The sequence below is a fragment of the Echinops telfairi genome, unplaced genomic scaffold, assembly GCF_000313985.2.
Source record: "Echinops telfairi isolate 266 unplaced genomic scaffold, ASM31398v2 ScPeMD7_9;HRSCAF=40, whole genome shotgun sequence".
Taxonomy (NCBI): Eukaryota; Metazoa; Chordata; class Mammalia; order Afrosoricida; family Tenrecidae; genus Echinops; species Echinops telfairi.
Window position 1 is genome coordinate 46079453 of NW_022103906.1, and position 21665 is coordinate 46101117.

Genomic DNA, 21665 nt, shown 5'->3' on the forward strand with positions numbered 1-21665 from the left:
TTGCCACATTTCCAAGTCGCTTATGCTGGGCTTTGTTGAAAGGCCGATCTGGTTGCCCGACTCCCATCTGCTCCCAATCCTAATTATGCTAGCCTCCCTGGCAGTGCCTGCTTCATTGGGCTCCAGGGACCCTGCCCCATTTTCCACGGCTAGATAAAGCTGTCCGAGTCAGCCTGTGAAAAGAAAGGTGAGGAGCCTAACGTCAGATGCTGTCTTTGTCTGGGCGATTGCCTGCCTTCCATCAGCCCTAGAACGTTCTCCATGGTGATGTAGTTGAGAATGTGGGCTGTGGGAGCAAAGCCAGTCTGCTAGTGTTGGTCACACATTTGTCTGAGCCAGTGTCTGTGGACCCTACTCATCCTTGCTACCTGCCCGTCACTGTTTCCTCCGCCCCAGAGCTCCGTCTTTCCCTGGAGGATGCCTCTGTTTTCAAGTACGTGCCTTGAATGCATTGTCTTCTCTCTCTGCCTGCAGGGGAGTTGCTGAGCCAGCCCAGACCAGAAGGAGTGGCCGAGATCATTTGCCCCAAGAACGGCAGCGAGCGAGTGAATGTTGCCTTGGTTTACCCACCTACACCGACTGTGATCAGTCCCTGTTCCAAGTGAGTGCTCACATGGGCGCCGGTCCTGGCCCTTCCTCCTGACCCAGCCTCAGAAGATGGAATTAGAAAAGCCATGTTAGCCATAATCTCAGCAAAATAGGAACTTTTTACTTTCTCTTTTCACGATTTCTTCCTCCCTCCCTTTTTTTTTTTAACCCTTGCTGATAAAAGTCAGGCGGGTTTGATGGGCAGTCTTAATTCCATCCCTATGAATAGGTTAAAGGAGCCCTGGTGGCGTACGTAGTGGGTAATGTGTTGGGCAGCCATCCACAAGGTCAGCAGTTCAAAACCACCCGGTGACCCTTGGGAGAAAGAAAAGACTTTCTACTCCCATAAAGAGTTACAGTCACAGAAACCCACAGGGGAAGTTCCACCCTGCCCTATCAGGTCACTATGAATTAGATTTGACTTGATAGCAGTGATTTGTGTTTTTGTTTGCTTTTTGTTGATGAGAAGGTTGGTTCTTGCTTGGGTGTTTGGCTTCTCCATATACATGTTGGTGGCAATCAGGCTGTGCAAATTGCTGCTGTTTTCCTCACAATGAATCTAGAGGATAGGGAATGTGCACACGCAGACGGGTTTTGGAGAGGATGCTTGCATAGTGTTCGGGTAGCTGGGGATTTGGGATAGTGCTAAGAATCGAAACAGGCCACTCTGAGGAATTCACTTTTAACCTCAAACCTTGAAAAGTAACTATCACAGATCTTCTTGGAACACATCTTGGTATCTGAGTGACCTCCGCAAACAAAATAAAGGCCTCCCGCAAATACTTATCTCTCTTTCTAGTCAGCCACGTAGGATCTTCGTGTCCACGTGTGTGCTCCTTATAGGGGGTCAGAAGTTCCGGATTCGCGAGCAGCAGCGTGTCACCTCTTCTGTGGCTGTGTTCCGGGGAGCTCAGGGCTCTCGTGCCCTTGATGCCCGCCCTGAAGAGAGGGGCAGTGCTGGCCTTCTCATCCATAAGCAGCGGCAGAAGAAGTGATGTGCCGCTTTTAGCCAAACTGGGTGGCGATGTACACTGAACACCCCTTATCCATCTTGGCTGGAAAATCACGCTTAACACCCAAGGGGAACCCTTACCTGGTGTGCTTCTGTTCGAAGTGCTGTGTTTGCTAACGTGCACACAGCACAGTGCACCCTCAGCAGGGCCCTGGGACACTGATCCGGAAGTGCTTCTGAATTGCTAGAGTAGGGTTATGAATTGGCAAGTTTGCATTACCCACGTCACTGCTAGGCCTGAACACATTAAACAGCAGAACGGTGACTGCTGTTTGAATTAGCGCACATTGGTCTCTCTGTTTCAGGTATCCCTCAGGCACGTAAGGATGAGGGACATTATACGAGGAGAGTATGGAACAGAGGGAGACAGCTGTTCAGTTCACTTTCTGTGGATACAGGTTATCCTGAGTCAGCAAGGAGCTTAACCGTTTGTTCTACCCTAACGAAGTGCCATTGGAGAGGCGACACAGCAGTTGGAGTCATACAGTCCACAGTCCCTTTGGACAAGAAACCGCAGCAGCATCCAGCCTTCTTTGAACCGCCCTGCAGGCTTCCTGTCCTGTCACAGAAAGCCCACAGTTAGGTTGAACTGTCAGCCAGCACCTTTAAAGCTGGGTCCTCAGGGCACATCTGCAGAGACATCTGTCTGGATGCTAGAGGGGAGGCGGTTAGGGATCAAACTGCTTTCGACCTAGGGGCAAGGAAATAACTCAGAAATGGATGGCAGGTTTGGAATGTAATTCTCAGCTGTAAGTGGTGGCGTGTTTTCTAAAGTAAAAAATGTCTCATTTCTAATCAGAACTGACTTGGAAATGGTCATTGATCTAAGCGTGCGCTTGCAGTCGAAGCCCCCGTTGGTGCGATCCCTTCTCATCTGCCCCTCCTTACACATAGACCTCACATGGCACATGGGTGAAAAACAACGACAAGGAAACATAGAGGCCATGCTGGGCCCAGGGAAGTTCCCGCTTACCAGTGGGCACACACGGGACTGGAATCAGGAGATTTGGGGACCGAATAGGGACCAAAGGCAATTTAGGCCTGAACCTGAGAATAAGACTTGGGTCCAAGCAGCCACTAGAAATGGGGTGAGTCAGGCTATCATAGTGGCTTTGCAACACCAACCAAGTTACCTTAAGCAGGCCACCATCACATGTATGAACCTTTCCCTCATTGCCATCCTTTTTGCATTAAGTGGCTTGGGGTCATAGCTGACCGCCTGAGGCTTCTCCATTGCCTGGAGGCAGGGGTCAGTCCTGCCTCCACATTTCATGCTTTTTTACCTTTATTCTGACAGTGAACGGTCCTTCTGTGCTGGATTCAATGGTTTGTTGCAATGGCCACACAGAGCTCAGCTAACAGTTAGGAGGGCTTATTGGGGGTGGTGGGGGGTGGTTAATAGCTCACCACAAGTCCGAATCAACAAATAGCAAGGACACAGTCATTAGTTCACAGCACACCTCTCCCCAGCCAGCAGCAGCCACGTTCCTCTCTGGCCCTCGTCTCTCAGCAACAGTCCTTTGTCTTCTGCCTCTTGGAGACCAGGAGCCGGCCCGCATGTCCCTCTTGTCCCTCAGCCCCTCACAGTGCCATAGTCTTGGGCCAGAGGAGGAGAAGGCACCTCCAAGTCAAGGGCTGCTCCCTGAGTCTCACACTACAGCCTCTGGTCTGGGTCCAACCCTTTCAGACAGATGCAAGGGAGCATACTCTTCCGAGGGCCCTGACTTCCTCTGTGTCTGTGACGGCTCTTAGCCAGAGGAATGACTTTGATGGAAATAAGGCTTTTGGCTTTTAGCAGAGGATGACCCCGAGGACACATGGGTGTGATTTGATTTACACCCTCTACTAAGATCGGGACTTAACCCCACCTCAGTCCTGCCCATTAGCATAGCAAAGAATTCCCTCCAAAATGGGATTATAGCAGAGTCCAGAGTTATAAGACATCACAAAGGAATTATGGCTACGAGGGCCATATTAATGGGCTGCCTCTCACCATTAAGCCTAGCTAGATGGACAAGGCCAGACTTTATTAATCAGGCATGTACATTAGAGTTTTCGATGGGAGAGGCCAGGCATGATTCCTTTCAAACAAAATGCCCTGATGATTCAAAGGAGGGTGTGCACCCTCCGATTTCCTAGTCCTTCAACTCACTTCCCCGAGCATGGGCTCCCTGGCCAGGAGGTCTTATCCTTGACTCTGGGAACTGTGGTCCAACATCAAGTGACAGTGCCAAGGCAAAACTGGTTCACGGTGCATGGCAGTTGGCACAATCCATCCTACCCCTAGGCATGGAACATAACACTCTTAATTCAAATCAGGAAAGGACTCCGTGTGACAGGAAGGCTGGTAACAATCGTGCTGGCACAACAGGCTGGAGCCAAACCATAGTAATCACCCTACTCCTAAGTCAGGGATTTCAGCCTGGCTAGTTCTTGTAGTTAGGCCCCAGTGAGTTGGATCGGACTCCTGTTGACTCTGTTTGGGCACTGGAATAAAGCACCACCTGGGCCTGTACCATCCTCACAATTGTTACGTGTGATCTCATTGTGGGGCTCACTGTATCAGTCCATTTCTTCAAGATCCTCTTTTTCACTACCCCCCACTTTACCAAGCACAATAGCCTTTCCCAGGAGCCGATCTCTCCTGGTAAGATGTCCAAAGTAGATGTGCCAAAATCTTGACATGCTCTGTTCTGTGAGTCATCCTGGCTGTATTTCTGTCAAGACAGATGCAGTCATTCTTCTGTCAGTCTGTGGTACCTCCTTCGCCAGCCCCTTAGTTCCACAGCGCCATTCTTCGTAGGTCTGCCTTCCTCTTTGTCCATCTTTCACACGCACGTGAGGCAAGTGAAAAGCCGTGGCGTTGGTTCACCGCACCTTAGCCTTCAGAGCGACACCTTGCTCTTGCACGCTTTAAAGAGGTCTGAAGATTTGCACAGCGGAATACATAGTTTAATTTCCTGACTGCTGCTTCCAATGCCATGGGTTGTAGGTCCACGTAAAATTAAATTCTTGACAACTTCAGTCTTTGCTCCATCTGTCATGATACTGTCCGCTGGTCCACTTGTAAGCAGTATTTCAAGTTCTCCTTTATAGGTGAAATCCAGGATTTAGTGTTTTGTTGTTGTTTTCAACGTGACTCCTTCTATAACTAGTCTCAGTAGTTGGTAGTGAAGTGCCTCCCCAGGGCCCCCGACCCCCAGGGGGAAACTGGGGAGCTGGGTGACTTCTTGCCCTCAGCTGGTTATTGGATAGAAATGTGAGTCCCTTCGAAGGGATCAGGTATCCGGCATCATCAGAACAAAAAAATCTTACCATAGCAAATGAGGGGGGAAGTGCGGAGTGGAGACCCAAAGCCCATTTGTAGGCCACTGGACATCCCCTTGCAGAGGGGTCTCAGGGAAGAAACGAGCCAGTCAGGGTGCGATGTAGCAACAATGAAACATACAACTTTCCTCTAGTTCCTAAATGCTTCCTCCCCCTTCCCCCCCCCCCCCGCTATCATGATCGTATTCTACCTTGCAAGTCTGGCTAGACCAGAGGATGTGCACTGGTGCAGATGGGAACTGGAAACAAGGAATCCCTTCAGGACTAGTGGTGTGAGTGATGATACTGGGAGCGTAGAGGGAGAGTGGGTGGAAAGGGGGAACCGATTACAAGGATCTACATGTGACCTCCTCCCTGGGGGATGGACAACAGGAAAGTGGGTGAAGGGAGATGTCGGTCAGGACAAGATATGACAAAATAATAATTTATAAATTTATCAAGGGTCCATGAGGGAGGGGGGGCAGGGAGGGGAAAAATGAGAACCTGATACAGGGGCTTAAGTGGAGAGGAAATGTTTTGAGAATGATGAGGGAAATGAATGTACAAATGTGCTTTACACAATTGATGTATGTATGGATTGTGATAAGAGTTGTATGAGCCCCTAATAAAACAATTTACAAAAAAAAGAAAGAAATGTGAGTCCTTTTCACAGTCAGCAGTCGGGCTGTTTTTCAAGGATATTGGTTTTGAATCTGTGTCGGAGGAGATGGAAATTGGCCTGGTAGTGAATTTGCCTGGGTTGCTGTGAACGATCGTGACTTCCTTGAGGAAGGGAGCATGTCTGATGCACGTCTTCCTTCAAGTTTAGTTTTGTAACCGGCATACCATCACATGCTCCAGGCAGTGGTCACGTAAGAGAGGCAACTCTGAGCACAGTCCAATTCTAGAACATTTCTGTGACGCCTAAAGGACACTTCCTGCCCATTTATAGTCCCCGGGGTCTGCCATGCCGTCTCAGTAAGGATATTTCATGTCACGGCCGGCAGTAGTTTTGCCACTTGCTACGTGGGCATTAAACAGATTAAGTACAAGTTCTTGTAAATGCGTGTGACCACTGGCAGCCTGCTGTTGGCGCTGTTGGGCACCTTCGGCTTGATTCTGACTCGCAGCAACTCTATTATGACCGAGTAGAACTGCCCCGTGGGCTGTCCTGGGCTGTGACACCAAGTCTTTCTCCACACAGCTGATGAGTGGATTTGCACTTCCATCCTCCTGGTGGTTGAGTGCTTCACCCCTGCACTAGCAGGGGCGTCTTAATCTCTCTCTCACTGCCATCAAGGCATGCGACCCATAGGACAGGCTAGACCTGCCCCTGCAGGTTTCTGAGATTGTAACTGTCCTGGAACAGAAAGTCTTGTCTTTCCCTCGAGGAGCAGCCAGTGGTTTCGGACTGCTGTCTTGGCTTCTCATTGGTCCACCGAAAGGCAGTGAATGCACTTAGACCCCTCCTGCTAGCCCCTGCTCACTGGGGAGAGAGGGCTCTTGGAGCTGCTCTGACAGAGACCAGGACTTGTTGGCTGTTGTCCAGTCACCCGGACTTACGACATGTGTGAGCTGAGAGTTTTCACTGACCAAGTCGATGGGCCTTTCTGAAGTGCCACTGGAGCACAGCAGCAGTATCATCGCAGCATACAGGCCTCGGGTTGCGGGTCGTTGTCTGGGGATTGAGCCCAGGACTCCAGCGGAGAAGGCAAGAATGCTACCACTGATCCTTAGTGGCCGCATAATTGACCCCTAGACATTAGAGGGAAGGGCCCTGGTGGCATGGTGGTTACGAGTTGGGCAGTTCATCCACAAGATCAGTAGTTCGAACCCACCAGCTCTTCCTCAGGGAAAGATGAGGCTTTCTCGTCCGGTAAAGAGTTTGTCCACAGGGGTCAGTTCAACCCTGCCCTGTAGGATGGCCATGAGTTGGAATCAACTCAATGGCAGTGAGTTTTTGGAGACATTGATTTATCTACTGATTTTCATTTAGACCATTGGTTCTCAACCGTCCTAATGCGGTGACCTTTTAATACATTTCCTCATGTTGTAGTGACCTCCCCCAACCATAAAATTATTTTGGTTGCTACTTCCTGTCATTTTGCTACTGCTATGAATCGGGTAACCGGTGTGAAAGGGTCATTCGACACCCAAAGGGGTGTTGAGAACCGCTGATTTAGACAAACTGCAGAGAATTTCACAGGTTAGCATGTGGAGCTATTTTACTCTGAAGCATCCTTAATGCTGCCCCCATTCTTCCACGTGATTTCTTAATGGATTCACCCTTGAACCTGCAGGAAGTCGTAATATACCATTTTATTGCCTACCAGAGGGCCTTTCCCTGTGGCTGTACTGCAGGGTACCTGTGCTCTGCGGCCCCTGTGGAGCGGCAGGGGTTGTCAGAGACCAAAGAGAAGGCCGACCCTGTGCTACAGGATGAGCCCAGAGGGGCTGGTTCGAGCCCTGTTGGGCCAAGTTCCCACTTATGTTACAGAGTAACAGCAGACAGCACACGCTTTCAATGCCACCTTTCAAGCTGTGCCCCGTGGCCTCGTGCCCTCAGGTTCCCCATGAAACAGGACTCATCCACTTCCTCATTGCTGCTCAAAAGCACGATGACTGCTGTGCATGGGGAGCCTGGCAGTTACGTATTTCACCATGCAGGTATGTGAGGTCCCTGAAGACAGCCTTTTGGTTAAAAAGGAAAAAAAGTAGGAAGAAGGCCTTAGGAACAAATAAACAGTCACAGTATGCCCAACCCGGGTTCGTCTGCATAGACTTGTTTGACAGGCAAGGCAGGTGGGCCGTAAGGCCAGAAGAATTTGGCTTTGTCGTGTTTGAGAATTTCTCGCTGACCTTGGAAGTTGAAGTGAGGAGGGTGGGGATGGACTTTTGTAAGGCTACGTGGGAAGGCCACCCCTGGGTGTACATCATCGAGTCTTACGGAGGTGCTTGAATCTTTGCAAGGAGCAGACAGCTTGTTGCGCGCTACTTCACAGACTGAGGGGGGTTGCGATTCTTAAATGATTCAGTCTCCCATCAGGCATTGAAATCCCCGAGTTCCACTTCTGGACCTCCACTTGTGGAGCTCCACTTCTGGAGTTCCACTTCTAGCCCTCCACTTCTGGACCTCCACTTCTGGAGTTTGAATCTTGGCCATTTCCTTCTGCTCGGACTGCGGACAGACCACAGTGGTGTTTATTTCATGGGTTAGTGATGAGCATTTAGACCATTGCAGGTGAGACATGTTGCATAATTTTTACCATATAAAAATAGGCATGCCATAAACTTTGGCCCCTGACTTCTGGGGATCCCAGTGGAACCAGGCGCCCCACGTCCCCAGGATGGAACCAATTTGGTGCATAGGGTTTGTGTTAGCTCTTCGGGTGATCAGATTGCTAGACTTTTCTTCCTAATCCAATTTATGCTCGTAATAGCAAGGTGCAGACCTCCACTGGTGGACTCCAGGCACATGGGCCAAGAATGGAGCCAGGATTCCCACAGAACTTCCTTGGCTCACAGCGGAAACTTAGCTTTACTAGGAATACCAGTGGTGTGCACTCTGGGTGGCATATGAAGAACCTAATTACATATATATATTTAATCTCTGAAAATAACACCCACTCACTGACTTTCCCTGCATAGGTTAGCTTCTTGAGGCACCTGTCCAAGGAAGGTAAGCGTGCATGCTGGACAGATAGGTGGGATGTTGGCGTGCCTCCCCGTGCAGGGTCCTGTTTGTAAGACTGCCTTGAAGTTATTCTGCAACACCAGCATTCCGCCCTGTCTTCATGCAATAAAGAGAAAGAAAGGGGCATCGTTTCTCTCATGTATCGTCATAAATGCCTCCAGTACTTGGATGAACTCCTCAACGTGAACACCTCTAACACCGGAGTGACGCCATACGCTCACCGTGAGGACACTGATTCAAACTCAACAGCTGGTCTTCAGGAGAAAGCTAAGACTGTCTGGACACCCTATTCCAGGGTCGCTCTTGGTTAGAATCCATTCAATGGCAGTGTGTGTGTCCTAGGTCTGGCTGGAACACCCCAGTAAGCGGCCTGGCCAGATGAACCATGTGCCCTCAGTTATGCTGTCCCTGGACCTGAGGTTTGAGTTGTGGCCCCCAGGCTCCGTGGTAAATGCCCTTAACTACCACAATCGATGGCTTCAGTTTCAGCCCAAAGGTTTGGTTACCTGGGATAATGAATTCTTGCTTACACCCCAGCAAGGGCAGGCTCTACCACTGGGTGGATTCCGGGCCTGAGTCCAGTCCGCCACGCTGACCTCTCAGTTCCTTCAGACCTCCGCGTCCCACCTCCCTCCTACCTGGCAGTTGCCCTGGCGGTCCTGTAACCATGGTGGAAAACTTCCTCCCCTGAAGTGCCTCTTTGGTCTGTATCTTATCTCCCGCAGTGACATCGCTCCTAGCCCAGGCTGGAAATCTGTCAGCTTCAACCCCTCCGTCTCTCCCGCCCGGTATACACTGTCAGGGAGCCCGCTGCCCCTCGTCTCGCAGGAGTGAATTTGGCTATGTTAACATTCTCTTCAGCCTGGGGCCTCCTCTGGGGCCCATCTGCCTCTGCCAAGAGTCCTGAGATAAAGCCTGAGCTGGCTTACGACTCCATGACTTTGCCCTGCAGACCGATAGTATCTTTCAACGTCAGACCCAGTCCCATCACTCTATATGTAAAAGCCTGGGTCACCTTCCTGACAGTTCCAGGCTGAAGTTTAAGATCCTCAGTGGGACTCAGATGCCTTCACAAGGAGACCCCGACGACTGCCCTGACAGGGCGGCCCCCCTTCACTCTGCTTTCCCCCCTGGTTGACCGGCGTGCCTCCGGCTGGGCCTCGGCCAGTCGTGCAGGCTGCGACAGCTCTCTTTTACCTGACAGAGGTCCACCATCCCATTTTGCCTTTGAATTCTCATTGTCCAGCCATCAAGAAATGCCTGCTGAGAAAGCAGTCGAATTATTTCAGGACTCACACACTCATAAAAACTAAAAAACAAACCACTTGGCTTCCAGTGTGTTCTGACGCACAGCAGCTCCCTGTCTTCCGGAGTGGAATTAGTCCGTCGGGTGTTCCTGGCTGTGTTCTTTATAGAAGCAGACCACCAGGCCTTCTTCCATCATGGGTTTGAACCACCAGTCTTTAGGTCGGTCGTGGAGTGCAGCCCACCCAGGGACTCACTAATTCACAAGGCAGCTCAATTCCTGTACAGTAACAGCAACTCTGGGCCACCCAGTCGGTCCTGACTCTTAGCGACCCTGTAAGGCAGGCTAGGACTGTTCATGTGAATTTCTGAGTCTGTCACTGTTAATGGGAGTAGAAAGCCTCACCATTCTCCCAAGGAGCTGCTGGTGGTTTCAAACTGCTAACCTTGCAGATCCCAGCCCAACGCATAACCACTGCGTCACCAGGGCTCCTCAATTCATCTAGTAACAACTTTAAACAAAACGTTTGCAAATACCTTCTCATCACTCCTCTCCATCTGTCCCTGAGAGACCTCTAGGAAGACGCCTGTCTTTCCCTCCATAACCTTTCAATATGTCAAGACACCTCTCATTTCTTCTCAAACTGCTGGCTCCTCGAACTCAGTCTGTTATTTCACCCATCCCTCATTGATTCTGGCCTAAGTTCCTGACGCTGCACCTTGGTGGGCCTTCTTGAAAAATGTACATCACCAGTTTTCATTTCTCTAAACTCAAGATGCAAGGGACTTACGTGGTATAACATCACAACTTTTAACTTCATGTGTGGCCCCAAGACCTTGGACTTTGGCCAAACCTTAAGTAAACACCTTCACAAAACGATTCCCAACCTTCTCAACTATCATCAATCGCTATTTCCATAACATTTTTTATGCCTCCATTATAGTGATTATCTCTTGGCCGTTTTTGACCTGTGACCACGTCATATCATCATTCATGCAACAGGTCTTTGTCCTGCGTGTACCTTCACTTGGGCATTGTTTTAGGTGTGGGTGATGCCGAACCAGGTAAGACAGACGCTACTCTCAAGAATCCAAGTCTCCTTGAGAAGAATGGGGATCCCAGAAATCACCAGACACCCCTGTGTCTCATGGAGTTAAACCACGATACCTGCCAAGAGAGTTTTCTGAACAGAGCCCTGTAAACACAGAGATGAGGCCTATCGGGAAGAATCTAACGGCTCTCGGAAGCAGCATTTGCAGTGAATCTTGAAAAGCGAGTAGGAGTTTAATGACATAGAGAAGCCGTGAGAAGTGGACAGGCTTGGAGATTTAATAGCTCATTTATTTTTCTATACGAGGCCAGGCATGCAAGTGCTCTCTGTGGGGGGAATGTGCAAAGTGGTTTTCCTTTGCCACCCTTGAGCAGTGGGACATCCTCTCTAGGGACTCTTGAGCAGGTACTCCTTGTGGCTCTGGTGCTGGTTGGGACAGTCTTCCCCTGTCTTGTGAGCAGGCAACTAGACATTTTCCTATTTCCAAAGGTTCATTAGATTCAGTGAGAAAAACATTTACATAGCACATCTCCCACACTGATCCAAAACACACTGACACACACACACACCCTCCCCGAAATTAACTGCTTGGTTGGTACATTGTCATTTTATACTTCCATCCTTTATATCGTTGGATTTATTTATTTTTATCATAAAATGAATTTGAAGCTGTTTTCAAAACATTGTGCCCTGAAAGCTTACTGAATTAATGGGCTTCGAAAAGTCCTCGTGGCCGAGTGCCCTTGAAACGTGAAGCGATCCCTAGGGCTCAAGATAGTCCAACTCTGCGACAGCTGTCAAGCCTGCTCAGGAGTCAAATAGCCCACGGGAAAGCCCTGGCTCTGCCGCTCGCTGGATCATGCTGTTGGAAAGGGTAATAATCTCTTGGGACCTTAGTTTCCTTCTTTGTGAGATGCACAAGAGAGGGCTTCCCTGGTGGGATTGGTTTGAGTTGATTAATCAAATAATGCATTGTCGTGAGTGGCTTAGCTCCCAGTATGCAGCAGGTGCTTAGCAGAGGGCAGGGGTCTCATGTTGGTGAAGTTACAGGAGCAGATGGCTCATCTTTCGCGTGAAGTGGCTCGTGATCTCCACCTGCTGACCGTGTGGGTGGCTAGCAGCCCCACAAGTCACCCACGTCGCCACCAGGACGCCTTCCGCATCCCCATCAAGGGAGGCGATGCCGACGTCGTCAAGGATTGCATTTTACTAGGATCTGCAATCAACTCCATAGAAGCAGCCGTCAAGAAATGAGATGACATATTGTACTGGGCAATTCTGTTGGCAAAAAATCTCTTGGAAGTGTTAAAAATCACTTTGAGAACAAGTGTGGACCTGATCCCAGCACCTTGTGTGATGAGAAAGCTAGCCAGCAGCGAAGACAGAAGAACCGATGTCTCAAATTAGGGTGTTGGCAAAGAACATGAATTCTACCATGGACTTCTAGAAGAATGACCAAATCCGTGCTGGAGAAGTACAACCACAGAAGAATGCTACGTAGAAGCAAGGATGAGGGACTTTGTCTCACATATGTCAGCTAGGTTCTCAGGAGGGACCAGCCCCGAAAGAAGGACACCATGGCTGGTTCATTGAAAATGGAGAAGCCCACCCCTCCGTAAGCTGGATTGCCATAGCACTGCAGTCCTAGCACTACCTAGCGTACGCAGCAGTGACTGTAAAGCGGGCACAGGCAGCATGCCAGTCTGCTATCCATAGGACCCTTCCTGAGGAGTCAGAATGATCCAAGAGCACTTCACAAGAAGAGTTTCTAAATCCAGGTAGAGATCCATTCTTACTCCCCTTTTTAAGTTTTATTGGCAAATAATCCACATCTCATATGATTTAATAGTTGGATCATATCGAGTTGGACAACCATTACCACGAAAACATTTTTTAAACATTTTTAAAATGTCTTATACTCATTGTTTTTAGCTCCCTATTTACCTTCAGCCTCCCCTGCTATGCCCGTAAGAAACCATTAATCCAGTTACTGCCTCTTTAGATTTACCTATCCTAGATTTCATAAACTGAAAATATACATATATCCTAGGGGGGAAAAACCAAACTTATTAAAAGAAAACAATGCAAAGAAATCACAATGTATAACAGAAGAACCTCAATCCAAACAAACGTAGAAAATATTTAAAACTAGAACTAAAAATTGCATCAAAAGGGAGATCAGATGGTAGGGTGTTAAATTTTAACCTAACTGCATCAATAATAATCCACTTTCCAATGCATGCCGGATGATAACCAGGCTGTCATGTCCCTTACCATTAGCTGAATTAATAATGACACTATCAACAGAATGACTTTCAGCCCCAGGGAGATGATTGAGAATGTTCTCTAACATAAATCGACAGTGATGTCTCTATACTAAACAAGAGACATGTTTATAAACCATAGATAAATTAATGATTTTGAGACTCTCACATAATCCTAGCTCCAATCTAAGAACAATTAGTTCTTAAGGCATGCATGGCCCTACTTGATGTTCACCCTCACAAAGAGATCGCTGAAGATATGGGTGCTATAGCAAAGTGTGGTGAAGAAATTAGATGGTGCCCAGCTATCAGAAAGAATAGTGTCTGGGGGTCTTAAAGATTTGTCTTCAAATAAGCAGCCATCTAAGCAAGGTGTCAAACTAAGGAAGAAACACACCAGCCTGTGTGATCCAAAGACTGTAAATAACATAATCGAAATCTAAAGGAGGGAATACTGTCAGAGCCTAAATTGTGAACACATGGTTTTCAGAAGGCTGTGGACCACAGCGGAAGGCCAACACCATTTGCAGGGTCCACACGTGGATTAAGCTTCAGGTGACTCCTCTCTGGCCATTCTCGATTTTTCGTGTCTATTTCCTTTCTTGGAGGGGTCATTGGACTGTGTGTCCGTGTGGGTTTATGGAAAGGAGTAGTTCTGTATTTAGAGTTTGGGGTTCTTAGTTAGAAATCTAGTTAAGCTGTGAAATTACAATGGACTAAGTGGCACAGCCAATTAGTGTCGTTCTCTCTTTGTCTGAACTGAGTTTGCCTCATTTCCTACTGATTAGGGAGTTTCTTTTGGGGGACATCAGTAGCTGGACATTTACTGAGAATTCGAGAAGAAATGAACATCTGTGCCCATTAAATAAGTTTATAGTGTCACTTCATCTTTGCTTTGTAAGAATATCATGATGTCTCTGTTACCTTTGTCATCTTTTCCTTCTCTCCCCCCACCCCACCCCCACCCCCAGGAAGAATGTTGGTGAAAAGCACAGAAACCAGTGACATTCGTGGCTGTGGAATTTCTGTGGAGAACAGAGGCGATCAGAACTCACCTGGCCCCGCATCCGCCCCGGTCAACCCTCCACACTCGCCGGGGTCTTCCGTGGCCTTGAGGGCCTACACGTCCAGGGGGCTTTCACAGAGGGAGCAGAGCCCCCAGCTTCCTGAAGAGGTGGGGAGGGCTGGGCAGGACAGCGAGGATGGGAGATAATATGGAGCAAATGTTTTACAACCTGAACCTCAGAACTGTGATCCGCCAAGGAGAGCGCTACTTGAAGAAAAGGAACAAAAAGTCCAATGGCTTCTCAGGGATTTTGTTTTCCATGCACATATAAGCCATAGTTTCAGTCCAGGAGGCAGGAGTTAGAGCACTCAGATTTCAGTTCTGTTCAATGTGAAAGAAGGATCGACCGACGTTCATTGCTGTTCCGTAGCTAGTGTAAAATATGTATATGTTTATCTTTATTTTTATAATATGCAAATACATTTAAATTTATACCGTTTGATGCTTCTAGCATTAGTTAACACTGGGTGCAATATTCTGCATGAGAACTGTGCCAAGATGGGGCTAATTTCTTACTTTAGCATAATTTTGGTGTGAGTGTGTTTATGTCTTTAGTTCTTTTACTCCAGAAAGATCAATTAAGAACCACCATCTGTCAGCCCACGAGCCCCTGTTGGTCCCTAGAGATCACCAAGGACCTGTCAGCCAGGACCTTCCGGAGCGCTCCAGGCCACGCCCCCTCCCTCACAGCGCAGCGCGCTTTGCAGGCCCTGGGCGGAGTTGGCGATCCCTCTCCTTTACTGTTTGCACGCCTAGCTCAGGCCTAGCAGAGCTGCTCTGTGGCCAGGTTTGAGGCACAGCTGTGGGTTGTTACAGAGCCCAGTGCATAGTGGTTCTTTAGTGAGCAGTGCTGCTCACTAGAGGTCAGCAGTTCTAAACCACCAGCAGCTCCACGGGAGAAAAACAAGGCTCTCTACTCCCATAATGAGTTACAGTCTCAGAAACCCGCAGGGGCAGTTCTACCCTGCCCTATAGGGTCTCTACGGGTCACAGCTGGCTTGATGGCAGTCCATTTCGTTCGAGTTTGGTGGATTGTTACTGAGCGGCCCCTGAGGGTCTGTTGCCTCCACTCCGTAGCAGAGGCCAAGCGTGAGGGTCCTCAAGGGAGAAGACAGAACGGAAACCTGCCATTGTGTAGCTTAAGATCAATGGAAGTCAGTTCTGAGTAACACAAAGGGCTCATCTACTAAGTACTGTTGGTGGTGGTGGTGGTCCCCCACCCACCCAGAACAGAGTGTGCAATTTAACAGGACACTTGGAAAGCCTTCTCTGTCTCAGACCTTCAGATAGTGAGTTTCTAACAGGAGAGCAGAATCCCTTGTTGGCTATTTATAAACACAGAGCCTGCGATAGGACTGCTATTTGCCAGCAACTGCAAAACCTCTGCTTTAAAGTCCCTCGGCAGTAAAACTTAAAATGCAAACCAAATAAATTGTTCTCTACCCTACTCCTATTTTGGGGCCAAACAGCATATGCTGCAGTAGTTAACACTCTGTTTTGAAGAACGTAAAGAATCTGTTTACAACTGCCTTCTCTGTGTGTCAATCGGGAAAATGTGTGAAACTGTTCATCACTGATGTTAAACCAGAAAGGTGAGCCCGCTGGTATTGATCTCTCACTCACTTTTATAAAGTATTGACTCCTTAAATGCCGCAGTATACAAAATCTCAACACAGTTTTGAAGAAAAACCAATCCAAGTGTGGCTGCGTCGCAGAGCACCACAACTTCTGTAGAATAGTTTGTGCCCCGAGGATGATCCTCACTGCCTGAGAGCCTGCAGTTAAATAGATGGTGATTTCTCTGATCACACAATCAATCAAATGGGATCATTCTGGCGTTTGCATTTTTAATGCTTGAACGTGATGCCTCGAGGTTGGGAGTTTTCTAAAATGCAGTTGAGATGGATTTAAAATGTTTTGGTTTCTTCGGTCACAGTTCTCTTTGTATGTGTGTGTAAGTATAAATCGAATGGTAACATTTAATTGCTTTATGGACCATTGAATTGTTGGGCATAAAATGTTTTGGTTTTGTCTTTCTTAATTGGCCTGAGACAGTTCCTGAACTGTCCAATGAACCAACGTTGACCAGTCTTTTGAAAAGACTCTTACGTGTGTGACTTAGGGCTAACTCCCCAGGGGACCATAACAAAGAAAGAAAAATAATACTCCCTTGGGCGACCTACCCTGCAGTGTTTGATATTAGTCTAAATGGAAATGCCCATGTTCTTACGATCTGCTCTTTGTTGACAAGTGACATTTTGTGCTATCATCTGAACCCTAGAGAAGCAACGTCAGAAACCTTGGGGTCACGCGTGTTTCAGCGCGATAGAGGGTCACGTGACCAAAAGAAGCTCCAGAAAACATTTGAGAACTTGCTTCCGGGTGATGGGAGGGTTGGATGGACAGCAAACACGCTGCAGGACTGGTCACCGTCCGTGCAGGAGATCCCGCATTGCCCTTCCCGACCTGGCGGCCGGCACTTCCCGAAGCACAGGAGGACCGCCTTCCCACCACGTTGGCCTTGCCTCTCAGACAGATGCCCTCCACGTTTGCTGTGCTTCCCATTCATGCGACGGGTGGTATCAACACCACTTCCTGGAATTGTAAACGTGCTGCCAGAATCAATGGTCTAAGGGGGAACAAATTTAACAGCAGTGCTCATATTTGCATTGGACTCTCTTGAATGAATAAAAAGGAAAGAGGTTTGGTATAATTCCTGATGAGGTGTGTGGTTATTTTTCATGCCACCATTTGTGAATTGTAATTGTGGTTTCCCATTTAATTGTTAACTGGGGAGAAATTTTAAAAAAATCAGAATCGTTCAATAAAAATACAAAGAAATGGTTAAGCCACTTCTGTCTCCGTTTGTTATTCCTTGTTTTGGTTTCTTTGTTGTCTCCTCCCGCCGCGCCGCCCCTTTAACTTTCAATTGCATCACTTAAGGGATAACTTTTCATTTTGTATTTAAGTTTCCTTTTTCATCAAGCAGTAACCCTGCCACGTGTGAGAGGCGCATGCGCTGGGTGGTGCGCGGTGACAGCTGGCAGGAGCTGTGCAAGTGCCTCTCTGGGGGAGAGCTGGAGAGGCCCTGCTTGAATTGCCCGGTTCAGGCAACAGCGCTTGAGTATCACCCTGCCTCAATGGCTTCAGCAAGTCTGGATTCCGTTGAGAGTTAGAGTTTTATTCAACATGTATTTCTCAGCTTCACCACCAGTGTAAATAACCAATGAGTGTCACATGCTATAACATGGTCACTCATTGCCATTGAGTAGATTCAAACTCATAATAACCTTTATAGGACAGTGTAGAATTGCTCCCATAGGTTTCCAAGATGAAATCTATTGGAGTACAAAGCCTCATCTTTCTCTCTCAGTGGCTGGTGGTTTCGAACTGCTGATCTCAAAGTTAGCAATCCACTGTACCACAAGGGCTCCCTGCTATACATGGTAGATAACTTAAAAATAAACACAAAACAAAAATTGTCTTAAAGTTTTAGCTAGGTAGCTCTCTAAGCAAATACAGTAAGATTGGCTGTGTGTGCGTAGGTTTCATCTTTCATAGACTCATTTAATGCAACTTGAAGTAAATTGCTTCCTTCATTTAATGCATGAGGAAACTGAGGAACAAAGCAAACGGCTGGTGGAACAATTCAAATGGAGTCAGTAACCTTGACCTTCACATCATCCCTCCTCCTAGCAGAGAGGACCGACCCTCATTGAGATGGACTGACCCAGTGGCTTCACCCATGGGCCCAAACGTGACAGTGATTGTGAGGCTGGCAGAGTTTCATTCATAAGTAGGGCCCAGTTGACTTGAAGACCCAAAGAGAAATCGTTATCAACGTTGTCTGTCTCACATGTGAGAACACCCTGGGCTGGCTTGGCAGTGCGTGTCTCGGGCTTTGATCGCAGAGGATGCCCACAAATCCTTCTTGAGAAAGTCTTCTAAAAGCCAAGATGCATGGAAATGCTGCCCATTCTTCCCCTTTGGGCGACTTGCTGTCTATGTTGGCACCTGGGAGCTTGTTCACATCCTGCCACATGGCAAGTCCTCAGCGTGAACACCGACTTTCTCACACTTGATTCCAGAACCAAGTTTGAGAGGTGCCTAAATTAATATCTCAGGAGAGAGGTGTCTTAGAGCCGTTTGGGAAACAATTGAGTCAGTTTTAGGTATTTGGAATGGGATGTGTCTCACGTGAAAATACTTGGTGTGTAGAAAGATGGCATTTCTTTTTTAATTTTATTAGGGGCTCATACAACTCTATCACAATCCATACATCCATCCATTATGTAAAGCACATTTGTACATTCATTGCCCTCATCATTCTCAAAACATTTGCCCTCCACCTAAGCCCCTGGCATCAGCTCCTCATTTTTAGAACTCCTTCCCCACTCCCCCCTCCCTCATGAACCCTTGATAATTTATAAATTATTATTTTCTCATATCTTGCCCTGTCCGACGTCTCCCTTCACCCACCTTTCTGTGGCATGTGAGTCATGATCTGCTTCCTCAGCCCTTCTCCCTAACAGTTCCGTGGGACAGGATCTCTACCTTGGGAGATCTCCAGGCAGATGTGGCCGAGAGAGATGGAAGCTCTCTCGGGGAAGGAGAGCCGGCTGGTGTGTCTCAACCTCTCCAGCTCCATACTGCAGCAGCTCAGTTGCACGCAACTGTGGCCGAGGGAACAGGGTTGTTGGGATACTGTTTCTCCTCTAGCCCCGCTGTGCAGCAAGAGCTCCACTCAAAAGACTGAGAATCCTGAGGACTGCTGGTGCCTACCTCCAGTTGAACATAGAATGGAGGCCCCACTCTGGGTTAATCAACCCAAGACAACCAGGGGATGCTAAGCACCCGCCACTCCTAGGGCCCATTTGTAAGTCAGGGATGTCATTCCCAGGAAGAGAGGGCTTCCACTCCTGGGTTCCAGTGGTGAGAGGCCTAGGGGCTCGTCCATGGGAAACGGAGGGACAGTGCAGTGAATTACTTAAGGCGACTCTTCTAGTCACCATGCCCTTAACTCCCCACCAAACACCCTCCTCCTCGTGGGTCTGAGAAGATAGCGGGGACACCGAGACAAAAACAAAAGAAACAAGCCAAATTCACGGCCATTGAGCCTATTCCAACGGACAGCAACTCTGGAAGACAGGGTAGAATGGAACCTGTGGGTTTCCGTGAAGACTGGAAAGCCTTGTCTTTCTCCTTGGGAGGTGCTTGCATGATCCAGGGCAGTGGCTCTCAACCTTCCTCATGCCGCATCCCTTTCATACAGTTCCGCATGTTGTAGTGACCGCCCCCCCCCCCATCATAAAATTATTTTTGTTGCTACTTCATCACTGTCATTTTACTACTGTTATGAATCGGTCGACCCCTGTGAAGGAGTCATTAGACCCCCCAAAGGGGTCACGACCCACAGGTTGAGAACCGCAGATCTACGGGGGTGTAAAAGTGCATACTTAGGCTTTCTCCCCTGATTCTAAGGGGTCTTGGTGTACAGTGGGTTATGCGCTGAACTGCTAACCACAAGGTCAGCAGCTCAAAATCACCAGCCACGTCTGAAGCAGAAAGACGAGGCTTCCTGCTCCTGTGAAGACTGGCAGATGCAGAAACCCTCCGGAGTAGCCTACCGAGTAGCCTACTGTGTCCTATGGGGTCGCTGGGAGGCGGGATTGGCTCAATGGCAGGGGATTTGATTTCTTGGTACACTTTCTCCTGGATTATGGGCTTGGCTACAAATGTTTTCAGTTGCCAAGGCGGCACTGAGGGATTCCTTTCCCCCAAAGTTAAGGCCAGTTAAATTTCAGAACCGATGCTGTTTGCAGAAAAGTGAGGAAGGAAGTATGTATAGTTAGACAAAGCAAGTTAAATTGTTATAGACTCTACCCTCTATGTTAGAGGGTGAGACTTCTGGAACGAATTCAGCAAAGAATCCTCTGAAATACCTACACATGCAGTCTTCAAGATAGTCAAGGAAAATGCGTATTATTTGCATGACAGTCGACTCGTCCTGACTTGTTCTAACGTGTGAACAAGATTGAGAGTGAGGTACTAAGAAGGACATGGCATCAATTTGAAAAGTGCCTCAAGTGGGCAACGTGAATTTCGATCCATTTGGAGCAAGAACAAACAGCAAATTTCAGGTAAAGCTTGGGTGTAAGGACAGTGAAATCATTGATATTTAATGAAAAGTTGATGAGGACAATAACCCCAATAAATCTGCTGTTTATTAATGGGTAATTCGAGCAGCAGCACATCCACATCAGTTTTCAAGGAAGCAATCTTGCCTGTGCCCTAATTGAAGAGGAGCAATGAGCAGTAGCAGAAATAGTAGCCAAAGCCAAAGCCATCTCCATTGGTACATTGTGCACAATTCTGACCGAACAGTTTTTCTACTGCCCTAAAGTCGATTTGACACACTCCTCCTGGATGGCAACCCCCTGAGACAGAGGAGAACTGCTCCATGGGGTTGTTGAAGCTGTATCTTCATGGAGTCAGAAGGCCTCGTATTTGTCCAGCAGAGAAATTTGTGACTTTGAACTATCAACCTTTTGATTAGCATCTGCATGCTTACAAATGAGCATAGTTTCTACTGTTGCAGCCAGATATGCTGCAGAAAAGAGTGACACTTTCAATAGAATTTTTAAACAAATGGGATCGAGGTGCTGAAGCATTTCTTAAAAGAATTTTCGCAGGAGGTGAAACATGGCTTTACCAATATGATGCTGAGGACAGTATAATCAGCAATGGCTCCCAAGAAGTGGAAGTGGTCCAGCCCAAGCAAAAGCAGACTCATCAAGAGCAAAGATCATGGCAACAGTTGTGAGCTTCTGCTTGTTAACGTTCTGGATGACCAAAGAACAATGCCATCCGTTTTTTATGAGAGTGTTTTGAGAAAGTTAGTCAAAACTTCAGCAGAAAACACTAGGGGAAATTTCACTAGAGAGTCCTCCATTACTACACTCTTCTCATCAAACAAGGACAATTTTGGTTGAGTTTCAATAGGAAATCATTAGGCATATACCTAACAGTCCTGAGTTGGGGCATTCTGACTTCTTTTTGTTCTGGCTCTTAGAAACATTTTGCATGAGTTACTCATATTAAAAAATCAGCATTGGCATGGTTAAATTCCCAGGACTCTTAGCTTTTTAAGGGTAGCCTAACTGGCTAGTATCACGACTAACAAGATATCTTAATTTTTTAAAAATCATTTTATTGGGGGCTTCTACAATTCTTATCACAATCCATACATGCATCCGTTGTGTCAAGCACATTTACACATTGGTTGCCATCACCGTTCCCCAAACGTTTTCTTTCTACTTGAACCCTTGGTATCAGCTCCTCATTTTCCCCCTCTCTCCCCACTCCCCGCTCCCTCATGAACCCTTGATAATTTATAAATTATTATTATTTTTTCATATCTTACACTGTCCAATGCTTC

The 21665-nt window shown here is 47.7% G+C and overlaps 1 protein-coding gene across 2 annotated transcripts in view; it reads left to right on the top strand.

Annotated features, from left to right (window-relative positions):
• The window catches only part of MFHAS1 (multifunctional ROCO family signaling regulator 1), a 114986-nt gene extending 99824 nt beyond the window's left edge, over nt 1-15162 (top strand). The window contains exons 2-3 of one of the 2 annotated variants that reach the window (XM_004696187.4): nt 475-601; nt 14133-15162. In XM_004696187.4, coding sequence (XP_004696244.1) covers nt 475-601; nt 14133-14166 — 161 coding nt within the window. In that variant the 3' untranslated portion in view covers nt 14167-15162. Of the gene's footprint in view, nt 1-474; nt 602-1905; nt 3270-14132 lie in introns of those variants that run through there. The other variant, XM_045286971.1, reaches the window with a different exon arrangement.
• The last annotated feature ends 6503 nt before the right edge of the window (nt 15163-21665 follow it).